Below are 24,994 nucleotides of genomic sequence, written 5' to 3'. Positions count from 1 at the left end.
GGAAAAAGCACAAGGACAAATAGCCAAACTAATGGAAACACATGAACTATGAACAAATAGCTGAGGAGCCCCCAACTGGATCAGGCCCTCTGGATAAGTGAGACAGTTGATTGGCTTGATCTGTTTGGGAGGCATCCAGGCAGTGGGACCGGGACCTGTCCTCAGTGCATGAGCTGGCTGTTTGGAACCTGGGGCTTATGCAGGGACATTTCGCTCAGCCTGGGAGGAGGGGACTGAATCTATCAGATTGAGCTGAATCCCCAGGGGAGTCTTTGTCCTGGAGGAGATGGGAATGGGGGGTGGGCTGGGGGGAAGGCAGGGGCCGGGGCAGGAGGGGACAGGACAGGGGAATCCATGGCTGATATGCAAAATTAAATTAAATTATAAAACAAAAAAAATAATAATTAAAAAGCAAAGAAAATCAAGCACTTTTTGTTTGTGTGTTGGAAACTTGGGGCATCATCTTTCATGGTTTTTCAAGATTTTTTTTTCATTTTTAATTAGGCTGTATTCTGTGTTTGATTCATTCGTAGAATTCTTTTATCTATTTAAGGATAATACATTTATCCTCGTGTCTAATTTGTCTTTTTACTCTTCATAATGCATTTTAATGGCACGTAGGTTTGTTAAATTTTAATGTGGTCCAGTTGGTCATAATTCAGATTTTATGTGTACTTTTAAAAACCTAGGCTTGAGAGATAGTAGTGCAAATAAGCTCTGTCCCCAGGTACCTGGCCCACACTGAGCACAGCTGGATATTCTATACTCCTGTTTCATAGGCAGATGTTTACTGATGGCATCTATCCTGCTCTGCTGGGATCGAACGCAGGGGCCCACACTCAATAAGTGAGAATACCACCACTGGACCACAGACCCTGTCTATACTGCTCTTTTATGTCAAACACACTCCTGATTCTTTCATCCTTCCTTGTGTCTGGAATGTCCTTCATAGGTAACCAGTACTTCTTGGATAACTAGTTCTGTATTTTTTTATACATCTATTTCCTTTTATAAAGCTGTGTGCATTGATGGTGACCATCAGTCCCACCTTCCAGTGATCAGATAGTTTTGTACAGGAAACTATAGCATGAATCTTAAAGAGTCTTATTAATAAAGACAAACCCAAGGCCAGTTATTGGGGTGAATGCTGGAAGATCAGAGAAGCAGAACAAGTCACAACTACCTCACCTTGCCAATTTCCTCTGCTCATCCTGTTTCCTCAGACTGGAAGCCTCTGAGTCCTTATCCAGAATGAATCTCAGCTGAACTGTGCTGCTCAAAAGCCTAAAAGCTTAACCAGGCCAAAAGTTTAACCAGACTAGTTCCTGGTATTCACGCCTTATATACTTTTCTGCTTTCTGCCATCACTTCCTGGGATTAAAGGTGTGAGTCACCATGCCTGGCTGTTACCAGTGTGGCTTTAAACTCACAGAGATCCAGATGGATCTCTGCCTTCCAAGTGATAGGATTAAAGGTGTGAGTGCCACCATTTTCTGGCGTCTGTATCTAGTGGCTGTTCTGTTCTCTGACCCCAGATAAGTTTACTAGGGTGCACAATATTTTGGGGAATACAATACCACCACAGGAAACTAGGGCATTTTCCTTTTCTGTAAGCTGGTGAAAATGGTAATATTGACAAAAGCAGAAAGCAGGTTGCTCAGATTCTAATCATGCAAGTACAGGAGAGTTGGGTTATCATTGACCATTTAGAACTATCCATTTTACCCTGGCGGTGGTGGCGCACACCTTTAATCCCAGCACTCGGGAGACAGAGGCAGGTGGATTTCTGAGTGACTTTGAGGCCACCCTGGTTCCAGGACAGCCAGGTCTATACAGAGAAACCCTGTCTCAAAACAAACAAGCAAACACCAGCAAACAACTTATTCATTTTATCAGCTGGACAATAAGGCAGCCACTAATTTCTTTGGAATCTTTTTCTTCTTCCCAAAGCTCCCTCATGTCTATGATCCGGAAACGATCCCACCCCAGTGGCAGTAGCGCTAAGAAAGAAAAGGCGACTCAACCAGAAACAGGTAAGCCTGATGTCTGTTCGGTTTCCGTTAAGTGGGCGATGGTGGACAGCTCATCAGTAACTGATGTTTGCTGAGCTCTTTGGCCCTGAATAGACTGTTTGAAGAGAAGTGTAAAGAGCAACCACAAGAAGGAACTCAATAATGGGCATTGCCTTCCTATAGCTTACTGTCTAGAGAAGATCATGTGTGCACACGCCACTGTCAATACAAGAAACTGTTTTAAGAAATGTGCTTTTGTTTGGGAACAGGTCATTTGGGGCATGATGGAGGAGTAATTCCAAAGGAAATTTGGAGAAAGACTTTTTTTTTCATTCAAAAAAATTGTTTTCTGTTCATTTTACATACCAGCCACAGATCCTCCTCTTATCCCTTCCTCCCAACCCTCGTCTAACCTCATCCCCTTCTCCAAAAGGGTGAGTTCTCCCATGGGGGAGCAGCTAAGCCTGGTACATTCAGTTGAGGCAGGACCCAGTCCCTCCCCTCTGCCTCAAGTGTGAGCAAGGTGTCCGATCATAGGTAATGGGATCTAGAAAGCCAGCTCATGCACCAGGATAGATCCTGATCACACTGCCAGGGACCCCTCAAACAGACGCAGCTATACATCTGTCTCCCATATGCAGAGAGTCTAGTCCAGTCTGATATAGGTTCCACAGCTGTCGGTCTAAAGTTCATGAGTTCCTATGAGCTTGGTTCATTTGTCTCTGTAGATTTCCCCATCATGATCTTGACCCCCCTTGCTCATATAATCCCTCTTCCCCCTCTTCAACTGGACTCCCAGTGCTTGGCTGTGGGTCTCTGCATCTGCTTGCATCAGTTACTGAATGAAGGCTCTATGATGACAGTTAGGGTATTCACCAATCTGATCACCAGGGTAGGCCAGTTCAGGCACCCTCTCCACTACTGCTAGTAGTCTAAACTGGGCTCATCCTTGTAGATTACTGGGAATTTCTCTAGCACCAGGTTTTCCCCTAACTCAATAATATCTCCCTCTATCAAGATATCTCTTTCATTGCTCTCCCATTCGGTCCCTCCCCCAGCTCAACCATCCTGTTCCCTCATGTTTTCATCCCCCCTCCTCTCCTCTCTATTGCCCCTCCTCCTTCCCAGTTTACTCATGGAGAGGAGAAAGACGTTTTATCTTCAATGACAACAAGGGAGTTGAGATTTTATCAAGTATCTTATCAGTTATATACTACTACAGTTTCACATGCTGAACGTACAAGACACTGAAGTCATATTCTGGTATAATCAGACATGATGTGAACAAGGGACTGTCCATGTAAATGTGATATTCTTTAACATTATTTTTGGGAAACACTGTGGGAAGAAGCATGTGTTTCTGAAAAACTATGATGGTGGACTGCTGGTGTCAGAAGGCAACATTCAAGCTGATTTGGAACATTGGTGAGATGGTGTTTAGGATGATAGTTGCCCAGACAGCACAGTGGTAGGTTCAAAGGTCTGAAGCAGGGAAAGAGCTTCATGCACCATAAAACTGAACATTCTACACCTTTGACTTGGGAGCCAGGGAAGAGGTTCCCAAAGCAGTGGGGTTTATCTTTGCCAAGTCACTCCGGCTGAAGTTCAGGAGGAGTAAAGACAAGAATGGAGAAGGGTGAGCATGGCAGGTGGGCAGAGGAGTGTTGATGCTTCAGCCTAGGAAGCTCAGACAGGGTGACAGCTGTCTGCACAGAAAGACAGATGGATTCAGGAAGTAGGTACCTAGTCGTCTAGCTAGGAAGGTGGAATTTGAAAGTTGCTGGAAAATGGAGGTCTATAAGACCATGTGTGATGGGCTGGAAGGAGAGGGACTGAGCAGAAGCATTGAACAGAGATACCAGTGGCTGATTCAGAGTCCATACACAGAGCTCAGAGGGTAGCAGCCATGAGAGAAGAGCTTTGAAACTGGGCTAGAATCCTGGCCCGTTGTGCCTCACAACGTTGAGCCCCAATTAGAACCAAGGTTGCTCAGCATGTGTTCCAAAGTGCCCCTGAACTTGCCAGCTGCAAGTCCATGTCTATATAAGGTTCTTTCTGACCCCCTTTGCCTTCTCCAGTCTATGCACTAGCAGAGTGACTTTTTTAAATCACAAGTCTAATTGTGTCATCTTAGGTCTTAGGGCATGTCTGTGTTTCTCACAGTGTCAGTCTAGAACCCAAAGTCTGTATTGTGCTTTCCAACAACTCTCTACCTTTACTTCCTCCTTGTTTTTCACGTCTGCCCCACTCTCTGGCTGGAGCACTACCTCTTTCCTGATAGACACTGGCTCCTGTGTGGCCTTACTCTACTGCTCCTGTAGCCAGAGCTTCAGTAAGACACTGTTGGAATTCCACATTCTCCTGTGTACCCCAGGCTCCTTCTCTACCTTCACCTGCTTATTAATATTCATAACCCACACAGGTGGTTCATTAGCCTGTTCTAGTTTGGTTTCTGTTGGTGTGATAAAAACACTGGCCAAACGAAATATAGGGGGAGGAACAGGTTTATTTCAGCTTACAGGGCATGGTCTGTCAGTGAGGGGAGTCAGGGCAGGAACTCAAGCAGGAGCTTTCCATAGACGAAAGCTGCTTGCTGGCTCAAAGGCTCATACATAAGTACCACCCTCACCCTCACCCTCCTCCCCTCATCCCTGAAGCTCCGGCTAGTCTGGAACTCACAGAAATACACCTGCCTCTGCCTCCCTAGTGCTGGGATTAAAGGTATAAGCCAACACTCTGGCTTAAGTAGCTTTCTTACACAACCCAGGATTACCTGCCCAGGAAATGGTGCCACCCACAGTGGACTGGGCCCTCCTACTCAATTAATAATCAAGACAGTCCACCATAGGCCAATCTGATCTGGGTAATCAGTTGAGACTCCCTTCTTAGACAACTCTAGGTTGTGCCGGGTTGACAGTTAAAGCTAACTAAGATATCTCTGTTGCTGTAGCATTTTGCTTTGAATTCCATTGCTTTAAGGATGTATTGGCCCATCCTCAGCTTCTGCTGGACTCTGGTGTATGAGTAATTTGCACATATTTCAGCCTGCTCTCTGAGCAAGGGTGTGTGTGTGTGTGTGGCAGTTGTGGTGGTATTCATGGTGGTGTCTGCACATATATGGGTGCAGATGCACAAATTTGTGTGTGTGCAGAGGCTAGAGGAGACCATCAGGTACCCTGCTCCATCACCCTCCTCCTTATTCCTCAGAGAATTCTCCTATTGAACCCAGAGCTAGATGGGCATTTAGCAAGGCCCTCCGGACCTCCTTTGTCTGTCCACAACAGTGCAGTGTCACAGCCATACTCAATTTTTTACATGAGTTCTAAGGCTTTGAACTCAGCTCCTCATGCTTCTATAGTAAGTGTTCTTACCTACTCAGCCATCTCCATAACCCCATAATCCCTTTTGGGACGAGGCAATACTGTAGTCAAGAAATTTCCTTAATTTTATAACCTGTAGGTCAGTTCTAAACTTATTCAAACATAATGTGCCCTTTTGGTAGTTTTTAGCATCACAATGATATATGGTGGCTTAGTTTTCAATGCCTTCTTTAAAAATATACAGCAAAACAGGATGTAAAAAGAAATTTCATTTCTTCTTGGTAATAACTGGAGATTTGATTGAGTGACAAGGTGATGATTTCGTCTGTGGGTCTCTCTCTCTTTCTCTCTCTTCTTTTAAGATCTAACTTATTTTCCAAATGGGTCTTAAAATTTAAGCCCCAATTAATTACATGTAGCTTTCTGATCCAAGACTGACCTTAAAGCACTAACTCAAAGAACCTTTGATTTTTTTTTCAATAACATTAGACCTGTTGTCTTCATTAGCCCCCTTTCTCTAATCTCCAGCATCCTGCATATTTCCATTGTCCCTCTGATTACATGCTTTTGTGAGACAATTACCAACTGTGTGATTGCAGAAAGAATTACAAAACATACCATGAGCGCTCCGTAGGTGATTCGTGCCAGTTTATTAGAACTGCTTAATAGTTCAGAAGTTCATATAGATTGCTTTTTGCTATTTCAAAAACAGGTTGGTGAGACGAAGAAAGCTTGTGCAGCTAGCTCGTGCTGCCCTTGTGTTGCGCCTGAGTAGGGAAGCTGATAAGAGTGATTTCTTTTCCTTAAGACCAATTAAGCCTTTATATTTGGGGAAAAAAGGCTGAGAAATTAAAGCCTGGTTTATAATCTGTGCACAATACAGATAGTGGCACTTCTCTGAATTATCACTATGATTCTGGCAAGCAAATATAAGGAACTACTTTAAATTCCTGCTGGTAGATGCTGTAGCAGATTTGAATGGTGTGGCCCGTAATTCTCCATCTGTCTGCCTTAATTAGTTTTTGTGTGGTGCGTTTAATTGGGCTGCAGTCATTCCTTGCAGAGTGCTAATCTGTTGGTAGGCGGTATTCCTTTTGCCATGCAGCTCTTCCTAGTCTCACTCAAAATGGCAGCCTTTCTGAAAAACAAAACAAAACAAAAACCAAAAAATAAAAATAAAAAAGGGGTGCTTTGAAGCTGGTTTCTGAGTTCCTAAGACTAAGTCACATCTTGTGCCAGGTGCTTATGTATGAGACCTGCGTTTTGTCTCCTTTTGAACAGGGTCAGAAAAGCACTATGTATGCACAGTAGATGTTTGGACATCAAGGGAATGAATGAGGGTGAATTTCTTGCCTGTCCCCTTGTAGATATTTGTGAGTCATCAGAATAAGCTCTGTAGCCCCAAATTGCTGTTTAAGGGCACACAGTTGATCACCCCAAAGTATCCACCAGTTTTCATTTGTTGGTGAGTTCTAACTTTGGTGATGTGTTTCCCATATTGCCTTGTATGATGGTTGCTACTGATTGTCAACTCAACAAGATCTAGACTCTCCCAGGAGACAAATCTGTGGGCATTCCCACAAAGAAGTAGGTTAGTGGAGGTGAAAGGACCTATCCTAAGTGTGGGTAGGACTGTGGGGGTTCCAGACTGAATAAAAGGGAGAACGCTAGTATCCATCCTCTGCTCCCTGACTGCAGAGTGACCACTGGGCTCACACTCCTGAAGCCTGGACTCCCCACAGTAACGGACTTTACTCAGGTACTGAGCTGAAATAAACCCTTTTTTCCTTAGGTAGCTTTTTCAGATACTTTGTTGCAGCAATGAGAAAAGTAACTAAGACATCTGTCAAAAGATAAGATGCTTGGATCTGGAACATGTTCCACAATGAAACACCACACACACACACACACACACACACATACACACACACACACACACACGCAGGGTTTCTCTCTGTAGCTTTGGAGACTGTCCTGGAACTTAGTCTGTAGACCAGGCGGGCCTCCAACTCATAAGAGATATACCTGCCTATGCCTCCTGAGTGCTCCACCACTGCCTGGCTAGACCTTTTAATTCTTAGCATTTCAGTAGCTTCTGAGGACAGACTTTTCTTTGAAGTCAGATTGTACTGTGAATGTAGCAGTGGTGCAGGCATTGGTGCTACAGAGTTGAGGATAGTGGAAACTTCTACATTCTGGTGTTCCCATAGATAAGGAATGACTCCACAGGGCCACACGGAGTCTTCTCAGGAAAGAAGCCACGAGTTAGGCCTGAAACTAGCACTAATTAGTTTAGGGATATCTATGGTCTCCTTCATCTAGAAGGCAGCCTTTGTGGGGCTTAGGCATCCCTACTCAAAAGTACAGCTACAACATCTGTCTAAAGCCCAGACTTCAGAAGTCAATCAGAAGACTTGAGTAATCGCCATGCAGATTAGGTCTCTATGGAACCTAGCCTTGCCAAGTTAGCTGAAGCACGTTCACCAGGAATAATATAGGTGTAGAAGCATGTTATTGGTGACAGATATTCCAAAATGACTCCATATCTTCAGTCAAGCAATTCTATGAGAAAAACAGGTTTCAGTTTAACTCATCTTTATCCCTCTGATTGCTGTACATGCAACAAAGCAAGGCAAAAACTAGACAGTTGGGTCTAAGGAGGTAGTTCAATGGAGAATGCTCACTCTGTTAGCATGAGGAACTGAGTTCAACTCCACATAAAACAAACCAAGACTTTTGCATGCCTACAGCCCGAGCATTTTGAAGACAGAGATAGGCAGATTCTAAGAGCCTCCTGGCTGGCTGGCCTAACCAAATGACAAGCTTAAAGTTCAATGAGAGACCCTGTCTCAAGTCAGTAAGGCAGAGAACGATAGAAGAAGACACCTGGCTCCTATTCTGGCCTCCACATGTGTGCAACACATACACACACACACAGTTGGACAACAAGTGGTTTGAATTTGTCATACATAGTAGGTAAGTACTTTGCTCCTCAGCTATACCCCAACTCTGAAAGCTAAAATTTGTAATCACATTTAATTGCGTCTTTTCATTTATTGCTGGATGCATGTTTGTTATTTTTAAAACACGGGCAGTTTTAAAAGACTTGAAATAAGGTTTGCTTAAATGTTGCCTTTCTGCATGATTCCTCCACATAAGATGGGGTTGAAAATAGGTTTGGCTGCTTGCTGTTTGTCTCTTGACTCTTCCCTATAAAGGCGACAGCTTTTGGCCAGGCAATAGTGTCGCACGCCTTTAATCCCAGCACTCCGGAGGCAGAGGGGGTGGATCTCTGAGTTCTAGACCAGCCTGGTCTACAGAGTGAGTTCCAGGACAGCCAGGGCTGCATAGAGAAGCCCTGTCTCAAAAAAAAAAAACAAAAACAAAAAGAAAGAGGACGTCTCTTTGATCTTCTTTTGGACAGGCTTTCATTCATTTTGACATACAGAATGTTATAACTTATAAAAACATCTTTGCGGCAAAAATGGTTGATTTGGGGAAGGTATAGAGTTGCATTTCTGAAAAACCTGGAGGAGGCTGAAAAGATGACTCAGTGGGTAAGAGCACTTGGCATGAAGACCTGAGTTCAGATGCCTCGCACCCACTTAAAAAGCAGAGCTTGGCTACACAAGTGCCTGTAACACCAGCACCAGGAGGTCGAGACAGGGACATTGCTGGGGCTCGCTGGCCACCAGGCAACGTAGCCCCAGGGTTAGTGAAAGGCCCTGTCTCAAAAGAGTAACATGGGTAGTGACAGAGCATGACACTCAGTGTGCTCCTGTGGTCTTTGTATGTATGCACAGACACTGAAACATCTGCACATACCCCAGACAGACAGACAGACAGACAGACAGATACTCAGTGTATTCCTATGGTCTTTGTATGTGTGCACAGAGGCACTCAAGCATGTGCATATACCCCAGACAGACAGACACCCAGTGTGTTCCTATGGTCTTTGTATGTGTGCACAGAGGCACTCAAACATGTGCATATATCCCAGACACACACAACACACACACACACACACACACACACACACAACACACACACACACACACAGGGTGGGATGGGGTGGGGTGGGGTGGGGTAGGTAGGGTGGGTGGGGGGATGGGGTGGGATGGGGTGGGGTGGGTGGGGTGGGGTGGGTGAGGAGGAGACCTGGAGATATCCATGTCTCCAAGTTTTATTCTTGTGTTAATGAATGAACCAAATCTGTTTTGTTTCTCATAGGTGAGAAGCTATTGATTTCCATGCTACAAACTTGACTTTGATTGTTGTAATTCTAAGTGCTCTGATAAGAAATTTTTCTTACTTAAAAAATATATTACTTAAAGAGTTTCCACAGGGTAGCCATTACCCTTGGTGAGTTATTGGTGTTCTGCCACTGTCTGAAAAATGATTTCTGTTAATTACACAGCACAATGTCTCCAAGTTACCAGAAAGAGGAATTAGCTGTTTCTTATATCCTAGGATGATTTCTGTCTGTCTTTTTCACACAGCTGAGGAAGTCACAGACCTGAAGAGACAAGCAGTGGAAGAGATGATGGACAGAATTAAAAAGGGAGTTCATCTTAGACCAGTTAACCAGACCGCCAGACCCAAGACAAAGGTATGTACAACTGTGCACTCCACTCTGTTGTTTGGTGTGTGTGTGTGTGTGTGTGTGTGCGCGCGCGCGCGCGCATGCGGTGATGGAGGTTATAGGTGGGTGGGTATTTTGCCTGCATGTGTGCCTGTGCATTGTGTTCATGTCTGGTATTCAAGGAGGCCAGAAGAGGGCGTCAGAGCCCCTGGAGTTGGAGTTACAGGTGGTTGTGAGCTACCACGTGGGTGCTGGAAGTCAAACCCTGGTCCTCCCTCTGAAAGAACATCCAGTACTCTTTACTGCTGAGCTATCTCTCCAGTCCCTTGCCTTTTTTTTTTTTAATGTACAAGTTAGGAATTTGATGAAAGCTATATCAAGACTGATGCCAAGGCTTGGAAGACTAATATGTCCAAAAAGCTTTCTCTTCCCTATGATCCTGTTTTGAGAGGGCTCTGTGACCGCAGGTGAGCCTAAACTGGTTTGGAAGGTGTGTCATGTTTTTGTCCAGTGTTGTTATCTCTTCCAGAGGGGTGTTGATGAAAGTCATCATATCAGACAAGTAACACTTGCTATCTCCCCCTTTTTTTTTTTTTTTAATTCCGTGTTCTCTTCTGAGTTTCTGAGTATCTGCTTCGTGTTAAATAAGGCAGACAGCACTCTTGCCTCCCTGAGGCTTCTGTGTGTGTGTGTGTGTGTGTGTTGGTGGACGGGCGTAGGGGGACCACACAGTAATAGTGGAAGAGAACTAAGACCAGCTAGAACAGGTAGGCTAAGCTGGTTTGCCTGCGTGCCAGCAGCTGCCTCCTAAGTAGCACAGTGAGGGATCCAAGCTGAGAGCCCACTGCAGGCCTCCCTCCCTCCTTGTGGCTGTCTATCACGTTCAGATAGGCCCAGTAATAGTTTTTGAGATTTCTCTTGAAAAAAATATCCTTTCTTTCCTCACTCTAATGAGATGTGGACAGACTTCTATTCCTTCTTTGTTCATCATAGTCTGTGACTTGCTTCTGTTTCCTTCCAAGATTGTTCCTCTTTTGTGAGTGAGTGCGTGTGTGGGTGTGTGTGAAAGCACATCTGTACCTTTGTGTCCGTGTATGTTTGTGCAGATGCACACATCTGTGGGTGTGCATGTTCATGCATGTGGGGAGAGGCAAGGGAAAACTGAGGAGTCTCTCCTCACGATGCCACCTGCCTTATTTTTCTGAGACAGACAGGGTCTCTCACTGATCTAGAGTCTGCTGACTAGGTCAGGCTGGCTGGCTGGTGAGCCCCGGGAATTTTCCGATTTCCACTTCCCCAGGGCTGGGATTATAAACACACGCCACTGCACCAAGCTCTTTTCAAATGACAAGCAGTTTACCTGAAGCCTTCTCCTCAGCCCCGAGGCCACGCCCCTCTAACTTCTTGAACTCCCAGTGTGAGGACTGAGTTCTAAGGTGCCTCTACAGTTGTCACTTGGTCACCAGCAGGCAAGTCAGCCCGGCAAGGCAGACCGTGGTCTTACCCAACTCACAGCGCAGATTCACAGCTAAGCAGCCAGGAGTTTCAGCCAGCCGTGCCATGGAGATGTGGACCAGTGATCTGGAAGCAGGGTTCCAAGGAAAGGAAGATGAAGACAGGCGGAAGCTGGGTAGAACGGCCCTGCAGCCGCAGCCAGGCCCTTCAGTGTGCGACTCAAGGGGACTATTGTAAGGATCAATCGACATGAAACATGAAAACATTTTAAAATGAAGGGTCTGGGTGCCACTTTGCAAAGACAATATTTTATTTTACTTTTATGTCACAACTATTATGGAAAAAAATAAATGAGAGCAAACTATTTCTAGAGGAAAATATAGCACTATAATAAAACCAAATTAATTTAAAGTGAAAATGTTGAGCTTGGTGTGAAGGTTCACGCCTGCAATCCTAGCACTCGGGGGACCCCGGTCGGAGGAGTGCCATGGGTTGGAGGCCAGTCTGGGTAAGACCCTATCTCAAACAAAACAAAACAAAAAACAAACAAATAGCATCTTAAAGCAGCACTGCTCTGTGTCTACTCTCAGCCTCAGGACACCCTTCTCCTGCTTTCTTCTCTTGCAACAATTGAACCTTATTTCATGTGAGCTCAAAATCTGAAAAACAACAGAGAGGGTCAGTGGACAGCTGGCTCTTCACTGGCCGCCGGCAGATTGTGTGGGGTAGCACTGAGTGACCTCTGCTGACATGGTCAGGGTGCGCTGGAGTCCAAACTCCTTCCCTGGGACCACAAGTCCCAGAATGTCACAGTCTGATGGTATGTGGTCCAGACTTCAGAAGACCCCAGCAGCCAGGGCCATGCAGGTACATGGCAGCGCTTTTGAGCAGGCTTTTAGCAGGACATTCGTTCAGAAGACACAGTTGTCAGCTTTCCTGAAAGAGGAAGCCTGTCTTGAGGATAATTGTTTGCTGGCCTATTTTCCAAATCTCTTGATACTGCAGGTAGGTAGAACTGGCATGGATGAAATTAGTGTCAGAGAGCTGATGTCTGATACAGAGGGAAAGCTCATTTCTCAGAAAACCTGGGCTGTGAAAGTTTAATGTCTCAGCCTGATTTTGTCCTCATTTTGAAAAATGGAAATGAGATCGTGTGTGTGTGTGTGTGTGTGTGTGTGTGTGTGTGCGCGCGCGCGCGCGTGTAAAGGGAGTCAGAGAACAACTTGGAGGAGTCAGTTCTTTCCTTTCACCACAAGGCCCAGAATTGAGCTCAGGATGTCAGGCCTGATGGCTCCAGCACCAGGGGTTCTTCCTGGGCGGTGTCCTTCTGAGGTGTTTGTCGTCCATCCCCCACCCCACCCATGTAGTCTCACTGCAAAAGGCCCATCTGTCAGCTGACGGTTCTGGAACTGAGCGAGCGGTGGGGTTCTCTGCTGGCACAGTCTTCTCACTCCTTTGCCGGCAGAAATTTATGCTCTGTCTAAGAATCAAATCTTTAGAATCTAGTATGCATAAGTTCTTTTGTAGATAGGATGATACCCACAAGGCACCTTAATATTTAGAAGGAGGTAGCCTGAATCTTTTTGCTTTAAATATACCTTGTAAGTTTTTACTCAGTGGCTACTGGAAGCATTGAAATGGCTAATCCCCACTCCCTAAATCTTAAGTGGGGAAACAGGAGTCAGGAAGGTGGCTCTGAAAGAGTGATTGCCACACAAGCATGGGGACCTGAGTTCAGATCCCCAGCACCCAGCTGGTCATGGCTGTGAATGCCTGTAACCCTAGCACCTTCCCAGGGTGGGGGTGGAACAGAGGGCAGAGAAGGGAGGCCCAAGGAGGCTTGCTGACTGTCAGCATCGCCAAAAGTCAAGCTGCATGTTTGATGAGAGACTTGTCTCAAGGGAGCAAGATGCAGAGCAGTGAAGAGGACACCGGGTCTATGCCTGTGGGTGCACGCTCTCGTGCACAAAACACGAATGAACACACGTACACCCTCCTACCCCCACAAAGTTCACCAACAACTTACCACATAGAAATCTTGATTTGGGCCAGCAAGATGGCTCAGTGAGTTCAAGCACTTGCCCCCAAAGTGTGTTAAAGCCTGATGACCCATGTTCGATTCCGGGGACCCACAGGGTAGAAGAAAAATCTCCTGCAGGTTGTTCTCTCCCTCCCCCTTCTTTCCCTCCACACCCCACCCCCACACACTTAATAAACAGTTTCAGAAAAACTGAATCATTCAGTAATTTCTTTTTCCGCTTTTGAATTGCAGCCAGACTCCTTAAAGGGCTCAGAAAGCGCAGTGGATGAGCTGAAGGGAATACTGGTAAGAATCACTGTTTTGTGTTCTGGGGTAGCAGTCTGACTTTTCATGGAGAGTTGTTTTTGGTGTGTTTTATGTCCATTGATTATTAGGGTTATTTCTTTGGGCTGTTTACTGGATTGTGCCTATGGCTCCCTCTAGCACATGTGTCAAATGTTTGCTTCTCTTGCACCCCAGTCCTGATAGTGCAGCAGGAGGGGCCAGTCTCTGGCCCCAGTGAGGACCAGCTCCTGTTTCTGATAACAGAATTGTAATAGATAGGAGTGTTGGCATTGAGGGAGGAGAGTGGAATTCCTGGAGCCTACATGTAAATCCGAGCTTCCAGCCTATGATGGCCTCATGTGAAGGGGCCAGTTCCTATCTGCTTTTCCTCTTATGCAGCCCTGGCTGGCTTGGAACTTGAAATGATCTTGCCTTTGCCTACCAAGCACTGGGATTACAGGCATGCACTACACACCCATTTTATAGGTGGTGATCCATCCAAAGGCTTCAAGCCCACTAGGCAAGCATTGGATCAGCTGATCTAGATTTCCAGTTCCACGAAAAGTCCTTATGTCACCAATTTCATTCTCTAAAAGTAATCCTGCCTACTGGTGAACATGCACCTGCCCACCTCTAGCCCTCCAGCCCTGTAACTCTTCCCAAGTGGGAGCTGTGGCTGGTGGAATCACTGTTGGCTCCCCTCTCCAGCAGTCAGGAAGTGCTTCAGTCTGATCTCCATTTCAGACCCCATTCCAGCCCACCCTTGTTATTATGCATAGTAAGTCAACAAACGTGGGGGGGTGCAGGAATAATCCCCCGTTGTTTGTTACTGTGCTAATTAAGCATCACGTGTAGACATCTGCATAATGATGGTAAACAACATCATTTTCATCAAGAATGACTTTAAACAGTGACTTCACACAGAATGGTTTAATTAGTTTGCTTTAGTTTTAAGTGAGTGGGATTAGCCCTGAAGAGCGGTGTATCACTGGCTAACAGTGGTGGCCTACCTACAGAATCAAGGATTAGAATACCCCCGACAAAGGACGCAGCTATTACCCGATGGATCCTATGATGGGAAGATTTTGTTGCACAGGGTTCTGCCCGGTGACAGCCCCTTTTGTTGCCTCGTATTTGAATGCTAATTCCTGTAGTTGAAGAAGTTCCTGGGGCCTCATGAGCGGGAGAAGAGCAGTTCTGATGTCTGAGAATCAACCATTGCTTGACTTATTAAAAATTTGGTTTATTAAGAAAATTAAACATCTATGTGAGATAATTTATTAAGAAAAAATATGCCAATGGTAGATAATGGTGGATGGTAGCAAGTTTAATAAATTTAGCATCATCGTGTATGTGTGTGCGCGCCTGCGTCACTGATTTACATCCACAGCTTAAATGTCACTTTTCAATATAATATTCACTATAATTTTATATTACTTCATGTAGATAGATTTGTGGGATTATTTATTATTTGTGAAAAATATTTTTAAAAGTTGTTTCATCCTTGCCCTAGGTCTGCCTTTTCTGATATTCATGTATCACTAATAATAATGATTCTGGAAATAATATTTCTTTGTATTAAGGTTTTTGTTGTTGTTTTTTGTTTTTTTGAGAGTGGACTCTGGTCCTGGTCCTCTCTTTCTTCTTTGCCAAATGATAACTCTCTTCTACCCCAGCAGAATTGTGTTTGAGGGATGGCCCCAGTGTCTGGGGCCAAGAAACCACATCCATTCTTGTGTGGGAGAAAATGGGGTGCCAGTACAGTGTACTTCTGGGTGCTTCCGGCTGGAGCCCACACTGTAAGGGTCATCACAGTTAGTTCTGAGGAAAGCAGATACCAGCCCGGTGATCATGACACCTATGAAGCAAGTGTTAAGAACTACAGTGACCCTCAAGTCGGGAACTGAGCACCTGTCCCAGGAGACACAATGGATAGGTGTTCAGATCTCCTAGACTACAGAGAACCGGAAGGCTTCATCGGGGACATTTCCGCTAAAAATGACTGTAACCCACAGTGTATGACCTAGAGCTTTGGACTACAGAGAGAAATTAGATATATAAGTCTCTGACGAGGGAGAGCTAGAAAACTTACTCTTTTTTTTTTAATGCATACAATTTTCAAGCCAATTTTTAAAGCATCAGCATTGATTAAACTCATTTTTCCAAACTCACAACATCACTTAGTTTTCCAAGCTGGACATTTTATACCAGTTATTTCTTGTGTTCACATAGAAGGTCTAAGGTTTAGAAAGTGGAGGCTTTGGAGGCACACTGTCATTGAAATCCACAGTCTGAGGGAGGCACTGGCGATTTCCAAAGAACGAACAGATACAAATCAATCTGCAAACTCCTTCTGTAGATCAGAGGGACAGAGGCAGTATCACACCACTCCAGACAGGGGCAGCAATTGTTGACCAATATGTATTGTCACCTGGCAGTTATTAGTATGGTGACATTTTTAACATTCTAGGTGCATGGGGACCAAGACTTCTGAGTGACAATGGTGATCAGAAGTAGATTACTATTTGGGATTTCGATCTACATCTAAAACTTAGACCTGTCTCTGGCTCACTGTGGGGCCTGACCATGGCCCTGAGCCTCACTGGGTTCCATTGCTTGTAAAGTGAGGTAACTGTGTGTACCACATGGCTTCTGAGCCTACTTCTGGCTGGTGCACTTTATGAGTCCAGTAGAGAAGTAAAATGATCTCAGGAGCTTTATTTCACTCGAGAGTCACACAGAAATGTCCTGTCCTCCAGGAGCCAGTGCCTCCAACCTTACTCGCACATAAGCTACATCAATCCTGTCAGTCGGTAAACGAACAAAGAATTGGGGGTTCACAAGTTAGAACTTGGAAAATAGATTCTTTAGGCACCCCGTTCATCACAGCCTGGATTTGGGGAAAAATAATACTGGTATCCAAAGGGAAAGCTGAAGGGTCAAGCAAGTGATAAATTTAACAACAGCAGATAGCATGTAGTTTCCTTTTCAACAGCCGTTTCCGTTGGGGACAATCATGCAGTGGCCTTGAGAATCAATGTGACTGCTCTATAAGTTATTTTCATGAGAACTGTAGTTTTAAATAGCTACTCGCAAGCGTTTCAAATGGTAAGTTTCCCAGAAGCTTAAATAGAAATAACATGGGATACTTGTTCTTTGCGTTCTTTTCAAGTGTGTGGAAAGTGGCCATTCATTTTCTTTAATTTCCAGGAACAATCATACCTCACTGTGTTTCTCTAGCAACAAGTAGATAGAGACCTACAACCCAGTAAACCAAATCATCTCACTTCTAAACTTAAATAAGCTGTTGTAAAATTACACGTCATGTTCCTTCTGGATAGTTTATAAATCTTGAAAAGCAAAATGTTGCATTTCCGGGGGAAACATATCACATGCCCGAATAAAGTAAGAGTCTTCTTCAAGCGTGCCAGGCATCGATTGATTAGGCAGCTAACAGCAACCACAGTCTCCTGACCTTGTTGGCCACCCTACTCCTCTTGTATATCTGTAAACGGGTGTGATCCCCACTTAGAGATAATGAAAACATTATGGTAACTTTTCCTATGTGAGATTTGTAACTATCTGATTTTCACAAGGAACTTTTGTTGTTGTTCAGTGGTCTAGAGAATTACCATTTCTGAACAATGGGATTCTCAGAATCCTTCCAGGAGCTGGAAGCTAGGAAGGATTAGGTATAAAAGCCCTTAGCAAGATACAGAGGCTGGCCTGGCTACAAGCCTGGCTGGACAAAAGCCATGTCTCGCTCAGATGTTAAGTCTGGTAGGTTGTTTCTCATTTCTTCTGATTACATCTTAGGTCTTTTGATCTCCCCAACCTTCACTTATGGTACAGCTGAGGAGGAGCACTTCATGAAAGTCTTGTTACTGATGAGCTACATGCTCACCTCTAAGTGAGGAGTATGCCAGTGTGCTCTGTTCAGACATTCCAGTGGAAAAGGAAGTGGGAAGCTACTCGGTCATGTACTTCGAGAAGGGCCTGGATGGGGAGTCATTGCTCTGGTCTTTGTCTTCTTAGAAAGCCAAGGCCAGTTTCAGGAGGAGCCTAGCTTGATGGCTTCTTGTCTGCAGTATGTTCTAGGCACTGGAAAAATGCATCTATGTTCTGTCTGTCAGGCTGATGGAAGTCCGTCCATCCCTATAGGACCACAGCATTCCTCTCCCACACTAATGTCAAGGGAGCTCAACCTGCTTCTTCAGGTAGACCTTTGGGGGCCCTGAAGTACCTGCTTCTCAGCCATGGCACCGCCACCTGGTGTGCAGCCAGGGTCACTCACTCAGTCATAGACCATACAATTCTCTAGCTCAGAGAGGATTTGTGCTTAGTAGTTCATGGCTGCTCTCTGAAGATGCCCTTCCAAGGTGAGTGGATGCGCCCATTCTCCTCCGTGGATACATACCAGCATCTTCATCACCAGTGGGCAAGTATCTCCCTCCGGTTGATCTTTACAGTCAGCTCCCTAAGAGTTGTTCTTGTGTTGCCTACTCTTCCGAGATGAAGCTACGGTCTCCACCATCAGCAGTGTCTTTTTGAATACTTGGTGTTATTGAGGATGTATGTGCATATTTGAGAAACCCATATACATTTGTGTGTAATTTGTTTTGTTTCCTAATTCTGTTCAGACTTTGATGATGTTTTATTGTTTTGCATTTTATATTCTTTTGCATATTATATTAACCTTTTTGTTTTTGTTTTAGGGGACACTTAACAAATCCACTAGTTCGAGAAGCTTAAAATCCCTTGGCCCTGAGAACAGTGAAACTGAGTTAGAGAGGATTTTACGTCGCAGAAAGGTGACCGCAGAAGCAGATAGCAGTAGTAAGCGGCTTTGAATTCTCCACAGTCCTTCTCTCCTTTGCTAAACCCTTAACATGAATCATCTTCCAAAAATTAGTATTAAATGTTTAGGTTTTTTTTAATGTGAGTGAGAAGTACTGGCTGGGCAAAGAGTGTCTGTGGCACCTCATGGGATGCTTACATAGTCATCAGCAACTTTATTTGCAGGTAATCAAGCACTTGTAGATCTGATCTGGTTAGTGTGAGACCCACAGGACAAAGCCCCATATAAAGACATTCAGGGTGGTTTTTTTCATGCACATATGCGAGGTTTTTTTGATCACATTCACCCCAGTTTCTTGTCCCCTCCCCTCCCCTCCACCGATCTTCTTCCAGCTTGTCACTCTTCTGTTTTCATGGAGTTTTGTTTGTTTGTTTTTGTACTTTGGTTGTTTACATGTTTCATTGCTGTTGTCTACAGGGGCATCAGTGAGGGGGGTGATTTACAGGAACATGGGCAGCTGACCAGTGGCTGTATTGCCCAAGGAAATGTCTCCTTCTTCCCTGGGATCCTCTAATAGCTCCCATATAGGCTAATAGCTCCTTAGGGAGCGATGGACCTCAAGTCCTTCCCCCATCAGGATGGATTTTGTCAATGATACAGCATCAGGTGGAGGTCTGTAAGCAGGCATCCTGAGTTTCAGTCCCAGTCCATCATTTGGCCATTGCTTGTCCTTAGGCTAGTTATTCAACCTTTCTGTGCCTCAGTTTCTTTGTGTGTCTCTAATGGCTTTGTGACATTGTTCTCAAGATGAAGTAAGCTGGTACATGGAAAGTGCCCTGCCCCCAACTCTGCCTGGCACAATCTGCAGTTTCAGTGAGAATTACACCTCAGTTACAACAAATACAGAGAAATCATCTTCATCCTTCATACCCATTTCATTCATGTGACTGTGAACCACATGAGGGAAGGACTCCAGCTCTGCCACCAGCTGTGAGCTCCCCATTGTCATTGGGTGTTTGAGCCACATCATTATCCATGTATTGCATCACAGGATCTGTTTCTGACTTTGAGTGGGTGCAGTTGTCTGAATGACTTCGATGATGGCAATAAGCCAAAACCTTTCTGAAGTTTCCCCATTGGAGCTAGCCAGGAAGCCGGCTCTGAAAAATCACAGCAAAGGAAGACTAATAATCAATCAGCAACCAGAGGTACTGGGATGAGCTTTTGTAAGACTCAACTTGGTCAAAAACAATCCATTGGGAAGTTTTAAATCTATAAAATGTTGTGTCATGTTGACCAACTTGAAGTTGCAAGGATTTTGTTTGTTTCAAAGACAAGGTTTTGCCATGTAGCCCAGGCTGGCTTTGAACTTATGCAGCCCTCCTGCTTCAGCCTCCCTAGGGCTGGCATTATAAGCATGACCCGCCCTGCCTGGCTGGACTTGTTAGAATACTCACAGTGGAACTGTGATGGTCAAGCTCCGCTTTACAGGAGGATTTACTCAACTGAGTGATTCCTCAAATCAAAATTGGCCAAATAAGCAGCTAAACTTTTATTATAAACATATGAGTGATCTAAACAGATAGTTAATTACTCCCTGAGTTCGATCCCCACACTTTTAAATAAACCAGTGATGGGAAGGTAGAGACCAGTGGACCCCCACACTAGAGAGCCAATTGAGCCTCCAGAGTGAGCTCTGGGAGAGTACGAGACTCTATTCCGAAAAGGAGGAAGGGCATTGACATAAAAATATTAAGTGTTTAGTTTGGTCTGAAAAATCGCACACAAGGACTTCCCACCTAGCAAACAGCCTGAAAGGGGAGTTAAGAGGGTGTGCTGAGACACTTTTGTTGCTTTGCCTCTACTCAGCCACCTCATCTCACCCATTTGGTAACTTGGTACCTCTCACAGCCATCTCAAAATCTAACTGAGGGTTCTTCTGTGGGTCTCTCTACTTTAGGCTTTATTATGTGGCAGTTTTACTGCCATAATTTATATTGTGTGTTTTGCTCTACACCTTCTCTTTTCTCCAAAAACATTTTCCACTCATGGACTAAGTCAAACACATGCATCACTCACTGCTTCTGAGTTTATTTCCAGCATGTTGGTTTCAGTCAACATAGGAATGGGAATACTTCCACAAGTGGAGGAGGGAACACATTTTAGAGACACAATAAGAATCTCTCATTTTATTTATTTGTTTGTTTGTTTGATTTTTTTTTTTTTACCAGTGTAGAAATATTCAGTGTTCCATTCCAGGGAAATTAGAATAAAAGATAAAAATTAAATAGAGCTAGGGACTAGGGATGTAGCTCAGTTAGTAGAGTATTTGCCTAGAGTATGTAAAGCCCTGGGTTCCTGGGTTCCCAGGAAGCATATAAGCAGCATGGTGTCACAGGTCTGCAATCCCAGCTCTTGGAAGGTAGAAGCAGGAGGATCAGGAGATCAAGGTCATCCTCAGCTACATAGTGACTTGGAGGCCAGCCTGGGCTACATACAAGCCTGTCTCAACTTTTTTTACAATCTGTTATTGGTGAAGCAGACGGTCAGTACACACTGAGGGATAAGTTGTAATTAAGCAGAATTTTCTCTGAGTTTCCTAATAGCCAAGGGGAAAAAAGAAAACATGAAAGCTGACAAGCTTTTTCTCAGTATCTTTAACAAAGCCCCGGTTTTACCCTCAGTGGGCCACGATTTTCCAAGCACCAAACAGACAGAGTTTGTCAGGTGAAAATTTCTCTAAAGCTCATGAAATGACAAGGTGAAAATTCCATGGGGAGGTGCCAGGTGCATGGCAGGAACGGAGTGACAGAGATGAGGGACGCACAGGCTTGGGCCTGCGACACTGCCCTTGAACACTAAGACTTCGGGAAATGGGGAGGGAACAAGTGGAGGAAGGATACTTCAGGAGGTAGCTGGGCTTTGTAGACCCAACCTGGGCTGCTGGGCATCTGCCCTTTGGAACCTCTGTTTTGCTTTGTTTTCCTGGGTCTAGCTGCTGTTCCCTTTTCCCCCCTAGCCTGGTAGCCTGCCAGACTGACATGTCAGAGATCAGCAAGAGACTCTTAGGAAAGATAGAATGCAATAATCACCATCACAAACACTGTGCCTTCTCTCTCTCTCTCTCTCTCTCTTTTTTTGGTATGTATGGAAAACATGAGCCCAGCTCACATTGCCCTCCTTTTTAAGTAGCTTCAGATGTAGAAATAAGCAGCAAGCGTTGGTGTATTCAGAAAGAGATCTTCCTACAAGGACAGGCTGCTTAACACTGTCTAGTGTGGCAGTCAAGTTACCAAGGACAAAACACCTGAGAGGAGGCAAATCTTGAATTAGACTTTGCATTTCCCAGAAGCCTCTTTGCTTGAACCCTCTGCCCTTCTGTCTTCCTATCCCCGTGAAACACGAGGCGTAGTGTAGCTGGAAGGAAAGGGCCTTTCTAAACAGAGCACTCAGGGATGACACCACCCTGCCTGCCCTGTCATCAGACCAGAGTGGGTCTGTGTCTTGGAGTCCAGTAGAATTGCTGAACAGATTTTCGGTCCTTCTCAGATAGGTTTTTCCAGATACAGTTATAGCCACATGAAAGAATATAACTCCCAAGCTAATTCCATTAGGATCTACTAACATTTTGTATTTTGTATTTTTGAGACAGGGTCTCTATGTAGCTCTGGGTCACCTTGAACTTGGTATATAGTCAAGAACGACCTTGAACTTTCGCTCTTCCTGCCTCCACCTTCCAAGTGTTAGGGTTACAGGTGTGCACTGCCATGCCTAGTTTATGCTGGAGATGGAGCCCTTGACTTCATGCTGCTGTGCAAAGCACTTCTCCACCTGAGCCACATTCCAACCCCATGACACTCTTTAATCTCCCGTCAGTTCTGTTCTCAATGCACCCTTCAAGGTTTCTTCTAACTTCATTTTGACATTATTTAATTTGCATGTATGTGGCTTCTTTAGTCAGTTTCTCTGTTAAAAGCAGTCCTTCTGAAGTTTTAAGATAGGTATACTTTGAGGCATACTACCTGGTGAAAACGGGATGAGGCTTAGCTTTAGCCCAGGAGTTCCAGAATGCTGTGCCAATAATTTCAGTAGCAAGCCCTATTGTAGCCATTAAATCCTGTCCCAAAGAGCAGCAGAGACCAGAAGGTAAACAGCCCAAACTCTTTGCCACTTAATTTTTATAATCTTGTGTCTATATTTTTAAGAGGCAATAAATCCACTTACTGCTCATTCACATTAAAATGAAAATGTTCATAAAAAGCTGTTTAGTGCTCAAGAAGTCTTCATGAGCCTTTTAGAAAGAACCTTTTGACATTGGTCCATTTTCTGTTTAAAATGCAGAGCTGAGTTTTTGGAAGAATTAACTCTTGAGAGGCAAAATGGTTCAAGTAGGGCTGTCAGAAAAGCCATATTTGGAAAGAAGAAGCAGTTTCCACAATTGCAGTATTGCTAAGGACCGGGTCACTGAAGGGAGTGTGGCCTGGGATTTTGTGGCCTCTTAAGTGTCTGCACACAATTTCCCAGCATGGTCCCGGTGCTCTGAAAGGTAGAGTTACCCCCAAAGCAAAGTAGGCTTCTAGTAGGGACTTTTGTTTTTTCTTTAAGCATGTGCTTAAACTTTTTTTAACCAACTTGGCCTTTTTGCTTTCTGTGGCCTTTTTCAGCTAATCTTTCGTACCATTAATAAGCATCACACAGATTTATTAAACTTGAGGTATGTGTTTGGTTTTAAGGTCCTACCGGGATATTAGCCACCTCAGAGTCCAAATCCATGCCAGTGTTGGGTTCTGTATCCAGTGTAACAAAAACAGCCTTGAACAAGAAAACTCTGGAGGCAGAATTCAACAGCCCGTGTCCCCTAACACCTGAGCCAGGTGAAGGGCCCCGTAAATTGGAAGGATGCACGAATTCCAAGGTTACGTTTCAGTAAGTAACAACACTCTTTATTAAGTAGAATGTAGACAAATCTGTAATGACTAATATGCATTTCTTTGATCTGTTGCTCTTCAGAAAGACTTTGAGGTGGCCTGCCAATCCCCCTTCCCTCTCCTTTGAGTCAGCTTCTGCTTCTAGGCTCCCAGTTTGGTGATTTCCTTCAGCTCCAAAGTAAATAACCATACCTGCTGAACTGGTTAGCCATTGGGTTCTCCTCCTTCACAAAGATTTGACCTGGCTGATACTTCTGCACCGGAAGACACCTGTCTTTAGGCTGTCACTCTTAACGGCTCCCTAACCTGAAGAAGATATTAGATCTTTCCCAACTCCTTTGGAGTCTGCATTTGTATAGCCTCGCTTTCTGGCCCTTGGAAGATGTGCCTTCATCCTGTTCTTTCTAGAGACTGACTGTGCCACATAGAGGGTTCTCTATAGAGACCAACTTCCAAGTGGCACTTTGTCAGGGTTAATCCTACTATTGACCATGTTGCAGACCAGTGTGGTAGAGGATCAATTTGTTTTATAGCAATAGCAAGCTCCATTTGAAATTAGTCTACACTTGTGCACTAATTCTCTTGCCAAGATGTCAGCTAGACTGTCACTTAATGAAAAGGAAGAGGTGAGGCCAATCAGATCAGCTGAATCTTGTAATCACAGTTAATTAAACCTCTGATTTCCTGTTCTGTCAGGAGAGAAAGAGCCCCCCCTTTGTAGTTTCAGCTGTCTTAGCTTAAAAGGTGAAACCTGGACAAATGAAGTTGAAATTCAATTTGGATCTATTTTTGCCAACTGGTATTTTCTTCCTCCATGCGCTCTCTCACTGGGGCTGTTGAGAATCCCCCATCTCCTTTGGAATGAATAGCCTTCCTTGCTGACTTACAGTCTTATCTAATTTCATTGTGGTTTTTCAAAGCATGTCTTCTCCCAGTCCTGTTGCCTTCCTTTGCCAGGAGCTGTTTGCACATCTCCCAGAAAGATGATCCATATTCATTCTTTGCCTTTGCTATTAAGTTTGTTTAACACCTAATTTGACATCAGCAATCTGGCAGCATTTGAACCAATATCCAGACACAAAAGCAATTTGGCAGATCCAAGTTAGTTTCTGAGAAATGCTTCAGTATGTGTGTATAGATTTTTCCCCCTTCACCATTTTGCACAGATAATCTTAATCAGAAAATACTGCTCTCCTTCCCTCCCTTTGTCTGCCTTTTATTCTCCAAAAGTAAGTGGAAATTACATTTCCAAGAAAGGAAATGAAATAATTGCAGGCCCAGGGTCTGCAAAATGCATGTTGAATTGACAGCGAAAAGGATCAGTGTGTTGACAGAGAGATGTTAGATGCCAGGAAGGCCGATGTGGAACTCAATTTATTTCTCATCTTGCTTGTTCAATGACTGCTTAAGAGACACATTGCAACTTAATTTATCTACTTAAAGCACTAATCTAAGTATTATGTGTGGCTGTATTAACTTTTCAACTTTGTAACCCAATGCTGTGTCTTCCATTCTTGAATTGTTTAGCCGAGATAACCGGTGCCATGTGTTTTCACATTGACAGTTATTTAAGAAGTCAGAGCGCCCTTTTCTG

At 44.4% G+C, this 24,994-nt stretch overlaps 1 protein-coding gene across 1 annotated transcript; it reads left to right on the top strand.

Moving 5' to 3' along the window:
• The first annotated feature begins 627 nt into the window (after nucleotides 1-627).
• LOC119087998 (shootin-1-like) lies at nucleotides 628-24,994 on the top strand. The gene is made up of 6 exons (XM_037205718.1): nucleotides 628-952; nucleotides 1,951-2,033; nucleotides 9,832-9,941; nucleotides 13,642-13,695; nucleotides 18,390-18,510; nucleotides 23,206-24,994. The coding sequence occupies exons 2-6, from the start codon at nucleotides 1,958-1,960 to the stop codon at nucleotides 23,400-23,402; spliced, it is 558 nt and encodes a 185-aa protein (XP_037061613.1). The 5' UTR covers nucleotides 628-952; nucleotides 1,951-1,957; the 3' UTR covers nucleotides 23,403-24,994.

This window comes from Peromyscus leucopus, chromosome 1, assembly GCF_004664715.2.
Source record: "Peromyscus leucopus breed LL Stock chromosome 1, UCI_PerLeu_2.1, whole genome shotgun sequence".
In the NCBI taxonomy this organism is placed as follows: Eukaryota; Metazoa; Chordata; class Mammalia; order Rodentia; family Cricetidae; genus Peromyscus; species Peromyscus leucopus.
The sequence above is the reverse complement of the archived record's forward strand: the minus strand, read 5'-3'. Positions and strand labels throughout refer to the sequence as shown.